Source organism: Hibiscus syriacus, unplaced genomic scaffold (genome assembly GCF_006381635.1).
Source record: "Hibiscus syriacus cultivar Baekdansim isolate YM2019G1 unplaced genomic scaffold, ASM638163v2 tig00111392_pilon, whole genome shotgun sequence".
Lineage (NCBI taxonomy): Eukaryota > Viridiplantae > Streptophyta > Magnoliopsida > Malvales > Malvaceae > Hibiscus > Hibiscus syriacus.
In genome coordinates this window covers 1,604,822-1,612,123 of record NW_024063078.1, presented here as the reverse complement: position 1 = coordinate 1,612,123, position 7,302 = coordinate 1,604,822, and the positions used below count along the sequence as shown (strand labels likewise).

At 34.7% G+C, this 7,302-nt stretch overlaps 1 protein-coding gene across 1 annotated transcript; it reads left to right on the top strand.

Moving 5' to 3' along the window:
* The first annotated feature begins 205 nt into the window (after nucleotides 1–205).
* Nucleotides 206–4,798, top strand: LOC120160279 (putative receptor-like protein kinase At3g47110). Its single transcript, XM_039170694.1, has 4 exons — nucleotides 206–1,177; nucleotides 1,400–1,471; nucleotides 2,152–4,146; nucleotides 4,382–4,798. The coding sequence occupies exons 1-4, from the start codon at nucleotides 340–342 to the stop codon at nucleotides 4,738–4,740; spliced, it is 3,264 nt and encodes a 1,087-aa protein (XP_039026625.1). The 5' UTR covers nucleotides 206–339; the 3' UTR covers nucleotides 4,741–4,798.
* Nucleotides 4,799–7,302: the final 2,504 nt, after the last annotated feature.

Here is a 7,302-nt window from a genome sequence, read left to right as displayed (position 1 = left end):
TGTACAATTTTCAAATCAAATCGGCTTGACTGAAAACTCAACCCATACCCATCCCAAGTTTAGGCTAACCATTATGCCGACTGTTATTGACGACTGCTATTAGACTACATTTTCATATTAACCTATTTTGATCATCCAAGTCTGAATTCAACCTTTATTTCATCTGAATCTATAAACCTCAACTAAATTTCGAACCCCAATCAAACCATAAACCCCATTCAATTAAATATGCATGGGTTCATTCTAGTGTTATATAAAGAATGGATTGTGCTATCTCAGTCGTGCCTCTGCTGGTAGCTTAACAAACTCCATTTCCAGTGACCCAACACCCAAAATCAAATGGGGAACACTTTCCTCAGCTTAGCCCTTCTTCTCATCGTCCATTTCTCTATGGTTACTTTCTCCCTGAAATTAACCACCATACTTACAGACCAATCTGCTCTTCTCGAATTAAAAAACCGTGTTACCATCGACCCTAAAAATGTCATGGCAACTAATTGGTCAACTTCTACCCCAGTTTGCAACTGGTTTGGTGTCAGTTGTGGATTCAAGCACCATAGAGTCACAGCTCTAAACCTTTCTGGTTTGGGACTTGTAGGCACCCTTCCACCCCACTTGGGGAATTTATCATTCCTGTCTCTTCTTTCCATCAGGAATAATAGTTTTCATGGGAGTTTACCTGCTCAGTTATCCGATCTGCATCGGCTGAAATATTTGAACTTTGCTTACAATAACTTTAATGGTGTTATTTCATTCTCTTTAGGCTATCTACCACAGCTAGAGACTCTGAACTTGATGGAAAACCAGATTTCAGGTTCAATACCCTCATCCATCTTCAATATATCTTCATTGCAGAAGATTTATATAAGTAATAATATGCTCTCCGGTTCCATACCCTCTGTCCCAAGAGATTTGCTTTCGCTAGAATTGATAGATTTCAACTACAATAATCTCACTGGTCAAATTCCAGAGGATATGTTCGATCATCTTCCGAATTTGAAAGAACTGTACTTGAGTGTTAACATGCTTTCTGGAAGAATTCCAGTCAGTTTATTCAAGTGCAAAGAGTTACAAATGTTGTCCATATCGTTTAATCAATTGGAGGGGAGTCTGCCGGTGGAAATTGGGAATCTAAGTATGCTTCAGTACATTTACGTTGGTCGGAACCACCTTGAAGGTAACAAGTTTTTAGAAGTTTTTTTCTTCTTCTTTGGTTGTTCTTATAACTCTTCGTCTTGACTAATTCAGATCGATCCGTGTCGCACATTTAATGAATATAATAATTTAGATGAATTTGAGATATATTTCTCTTGATGGTTTATTAATTTATTATTGTAATAATTCTTGTTAGTGACAGTAAATTAGTTTTGAATTGGACATGTGGATTTTAAAATCGCAGGTGAAATTCCGGAGCAAATTATGAACTTAACTCTTATTACGACTTTTGATTGTAGTCATAACAATTTCACAGGTGAGTACTGGACATATATATTTACACTACTATTAACTAAATGTCTAATTACATTCACATCAACTCCAAAATCTAAGTTAATTCAGTCAAAAACTAATCAAAAATTTATTTTAAAGAATAATAAATATTAAGATATACTACAAGAGATATCATTGAATTCTAGACGGTATATAATTTATATGTTTGAACTTTCAATTGTTCTAATTATAATATTGAACTTTGATTTTGATTTTAATTATACCAATGGATCGTTAAAATCCAAACAATTTGATAACATGAATAAAACAACATTACTTTGGTGCAGCATTAATACCTAAGCGACATCATTTTAAGCATTGAAATTTAAGAACGTATCGATCTTGTTATTAAACTACTCATCCTTAATTTGGACTCTTTTATTAACTATACAACTATATATTTATATATATACATTTTTTACATACAACTTTTCACGTATATATTTATATATTATACAGTTTTTACATGTTAGGTAAGAACGATTCTTATAAAAAATTAAGACTTAAATTTGGTCTATTCCAACTTTTTTTTTCAAAAAAATATAATTTTACTTTTTTTATAGTACATCATGAATTGATTGACTAAGGATATAGAAATCTTAAATATAAACTAAAGAGTTTCTTGTATTTGTCTAATATAGTTGTTTGATAAATTTATGGCAGGTACAATATCAGCTCAGATTGGCAACCAAAAGAATCTAGAAGTGTTGAATTTAGCAGGTAACAATTTTGTGGGTACTATTCCTCCCGCAATATTTAATATTTCATCTTTGTCGATCATTGGTTTGGATATAAATAAGCTCTCCGGCCATCTTCCATCAACCTTGGGCCTTTGGCTTCCAAACCTGGAAAATTTTTATCTTGATTTCAACAACCTTGTTGGTTCATTCCCGACGTTAATTTCCAATGCCTCTCAGCTTACTCTTCTTGACATGTCAAGCAATTACTTTTCTGGGTCCATTCCTGACAATCTGGGCAATCTAAGAAATTTAAGGATTCTCAACCTGGCGGATAATAATTTAGCTTCCCCAGGGATGAGCTTTCTCTATTCTCTGGCAAGTTGTAGAGGCTTGGAATTCTTGCTATTCGGAATGAACCCATTGATCAGTGGTAAACTTCCAGGTTTGATAGGGAACCTCTCTGGTTCTCTGCTGGAGTTCTCTGCTTATGGGTGCAACATCAGCGGTAGCATCCCCGGTGAAATTGGCAACTTAAGTGGCTTGATAAACATCGAGCTTGACGGTAATAAATTGACAGGAAGCATACCTGCTTCAATTGGAGGATTAGAAGAGCTGCAAAGTCTCTCTCTTACTCAAAATATGTTACAAGGATCCATCCCATATGAGTTATGCAATCTAAACAAGTTGGCTTTCATGTTCTTGACGAGCAACAACTTGTCTGGACCAATACCTCCTTGCTTGGGTAATCTCATTTCTTTAAGGAAACTACTGCTAGGCTCCAATATGTTTTCTTCCTCTATACCTTCAACATTGACAAGGATTACCGATCTCCTCATGCTAAACCTGTCTTCAAATTCTTTAAGTGGTCCTCTTCCAATTGACATTGGGAAGTGGAAGGTTTTGACTAGTATGGATTTGTCGAACAATCGGTTCTCCGGTGATATCCCAATTGGGGTTGTAGATCTTAAAGACCTCACTAATTTCTCCTTATCCAATAATAGGCTCACAGGTTCTATTCCTGAGTCATTTGGCGACATGTTCAGTTTGGAGTTCTTGGACTTGTCAAGAAATAATCTATCAGGAGAGATTCCCAGGTCCTTAGAGAAACTTCGTTATCTCAAATGTTTCAATGTCTCATTCAATAGACTTCATGGAGAAATTCCTGAAGGAGGATCGTTTGGAAACTACTCGATTGAATCATTTGAGGGGAATGAAGCATTGTGTGGTGCACCTCGACTACGTGTTCCAACCTGCAAAACTAAACCTATTAGGAGTTCCAAGGCAAGAACTAAACTCATAATATACGTAGCACTACCAATTGCATCTACAATTTTGGTGGTCGCTCTATTTATCATTATCTTGAAAAGTAAGAAAAGGAGAGACAAATTACAAATTCAAGAAGACTTGCTACCTTTCGGAACACGGAGACGATTTTCTTACCACGAGCTTCATCAAGCTACTGATGGATTCAATCAGAGCAAATTGCTTGGTAATGGGAGCTATGGTTCTGTATACCAAGGGACTTTCTCAGATGGGATGACTTTTGCTGTAAAGGTCTTCAAGTTAGAGTTAGAAAAAGCTTTTAAGAGCTTTGACGTTGAATGTGAAGTTCTTTGCACCACCCGTCACCGGAATTTAATCAAAATCATTAGTAGCTGCACTAATAATCTTGATTTCAAAGCCTTAGTGCTTGAGTTCATGCCTAATGGTAGTCTTGATAAATGGTTGTATTCCAATAACCATTTTCTGGATATCCTACAAAGACTGAACATAATGATAGATGTTGCATCTGCACTTGAATATCTCCATCATGGTAATGCAACACTCATTGTTCACTGTGATTTGAAACCCAGCAATGTACTATTAGATGAAGATATGGTTGCACATTTGAGTGATTTTGGCATTGCGAAACTCTTATGTAATGACGATTCAATGATACAAACCATGACCATGGCAACAGTTGGGTACATGGCACCAGGTGATATTTCTCTTTAAACTCTTTTTCCCCCCTTTAAAATATTAGGGTAGCATGTGGATAAGGGAAAGGATAGTATATATTAAGACTTGAATTTCAGACCTATTGAAAGGAGGCATATACATTAAGTTCAAATCCAATTATAGCATTCGAGCATACAACATTTTAGATATTTTATAGAATTTCACAATCAAGATATCTTTGAATATTGATGATGATCTTGTAAATTCATACACAGAGTACGGAACTGAAGGAATTGTTTCAACAAAAGGTGATGTGTACAGTTTTGGTATTCTCGTGATGGAAACCCTCACAAAAAGACGACCTACAGATGAAATGTTTGCAGGAGAAAGAAGCTTGAAGAGTTGGGTGAAAGATTCAATATCATCTTCACTGAATCAATTAGCAGACACCAATTTGTTTAGCGCTACTGGAAAGGATTGTTCGGCAGCTAATAATTGTGCTTTATCCATCTTGAGAGTTGGCTTAGAATGCTGTGTAGAATTACCTGCTGAGAGGCCAGATGTGAAAGAGGTTGTTGCGAAGCTAAACAAGATCAAAGTGGAAATATTAAAGGATATTGAACTGGTTCTATGAAGAGGCAGTCATTGGTTTACTGTTCTGTTTACATCATCAATTCAATCCTATTATATCTAGCTATCTACTATTCTGCAACTTTATTCTGACACTATCTTTAATCATGATAATTATTTGCAGTTTACTCATGTTTCCCAGCAAACTGCCGAGAATTTATTAAATGTAAAATAATCGTCATATATGATTCTTTCTCAATTGTTATATTCTCCGAGGTGCAGGCCTCCAAAACGAAAAAGTTCAAAGACTTGAGATTCCACATCGAAGTCAAACAGCCATTATTTAATTAAAAAAGAGGGCAAAACTAGAGGTGGCAATCGGATAATTTCGGATCGAGTTATTTTAGGTCGGGACATTTCGGATTTAGACTGCATTCGATTTAGGTTCGGTTTGGAGCGGGTCGGATTCGGTTCGGATTTAGTTTGAGTCTATGGAAATTCAATTTGGGTCAGGTCAAATTTGGATTGGTTGATTTTTAGATCGGGTCAAAACCAGATCGGTTGGTTTTCTGGTCGGGTTAATATCGGATCAGTTGGCTTTGGATCGGGTCAAAATCGGATAAATTGGTTTCGATTTGGGTTAACCATTAGATTTTTGGGTCAATTTTGATCGTTTCAATTCGGGTCAACCTTTAGATTTTTAAGTCAATCATTGTCTCTCTTTGTCATCATAATTTTCAGTGTTGCTCTTTATTACTTATAATTCAATGATTTTATGTGAATATATATTGTCGAATCACAAATTAAGAGCTAGAAGTTTTAATTTAAATCAATAAATCTTTAAAATCAAAAAATTTATGTGAATATATATTGTCATAGTCTAAATTCAAAGCTAGAAGTTATTATATCATATATAAAGATGATCTTTTAACTGAGAAATATTATATTGAACCATTAAATTATTACTCAAAGTGGTGATTAACTAGTAATATAATATAAAATGAGAATAAAATATACAACATTTTACTATTTATCACTGCTAAAAATAGATAAAATAAATAAATAAATAAATTATTCATACACTTAGACTCAATTATCTGGTTAAAATTAAGTCGAAGTTAGGTTCGGATCGAATATGGGTAAACTAAATTTGGGTTGCTTTTGGTTCTTGTTGCATTCGTTTAGATTTTATCGATTCGGGTTACTTTCGGTTTGAGTTAATTTCAATTTGAGTTGCTTTCAATTTGGATTGCTTTCGATCCAACTAAAATTTGGGTTGGTTTCGGTTTGATCCAGATTATTTCGGGTTTCGGATCAATTTTGGGTCTTGTTGTTTGGGTCTAAGATTGAGAAAATTGGTTCAAGTAATCGGATACGAGTCAAATTTGCCAAGTCCAGGCAAAACTTCATGAAAACTTGGTCAATGTGTTTAATCCATGTTAATTTATAGGTATGGTTAGGGGTGAACATTCGAACGAGTCGAGTCGAGTTAAAAAATTTTGAGTTATTCGAGTTGATGAGTTCTATTTTATAACTCGAAGTTGACTTGAAATTTTTTCGAGTCGAGTCGAGTTTATAAAATTTGAGTCGAATTTTTGAGTTTCTATTTCAATTTAATTGTAAATATTATGATATTATTTGATTCCAAATTAAATGATTTTTTATAATCATATACAATACATATATATTTCTTCATTTTTTTCATATGTGATACATATATCATACAGAGTCGAGAGACTCGACTCAAACTTGAAAATCAATCCTCTAACTGAAATTTTCAAATTATATTTTACAACTCAATTTGAACTTGAATTTTAAAGTCGTGTCGAGTTTTACTCACCCTAGGTGGTCTGATGTTGAGAGGTACTATTAGAACAAGGGGAAAAACACCTGGAAGAAGTAAAAATAAATATTTCAACCTCATTGCATGTTCTAAGAAATTTCTGGGCTTGTTTTAATTTTAATTGTCAATGCAACCATATATATTAGTGTGTGGTCATACAATTAACAATGAATAAATAGAGTGATCATCCAATTAATGGACCCATTCTAGTGTATATAAAGAGAGAAAAATCTATCTTGCTGTATCAATAAATTGGTCTGTTACCACCCTGTTTGCAACTGGTTTGGTGTCCGTTGCGGATCGAAACACTGAATAGTCACAGATGTGGACCTTACTGGGTTGGACTTCTAGGCACCTTTCCACCCCACTTGGGAAATTTATCATTTTTTTCTCTTCTTTACGTCACAAACAATAGTTTTTATGGCAGATTACCTGTCCAATTGTCCAATCTGCAATGGCTGAAATATTTAAGCCTTGGTGACAACAGCTTCAGTGGAGAAATCCCATCACGGTTGGGATCATTAACTGAACTTCGAACTTTGTTTCTGTACCATAACAACTTCAAGGGTGTAATTCCATTCTCTTTAGGATATCTCCCAAAGTTAGATCTTGAGCTTGTATGGAAACCAAATTTCGGGTTCAATACCACCCTCCATCTTCAATATATCTTCGTTACAAAGAATAAATCTAAGCAATGATATGCTCTAAGGTTCCATACCCTTTGTTTCAAGTGGTTTGCTTTCACCATATTTCTTTGATTTCAACTACAAGGATCTTACCGGC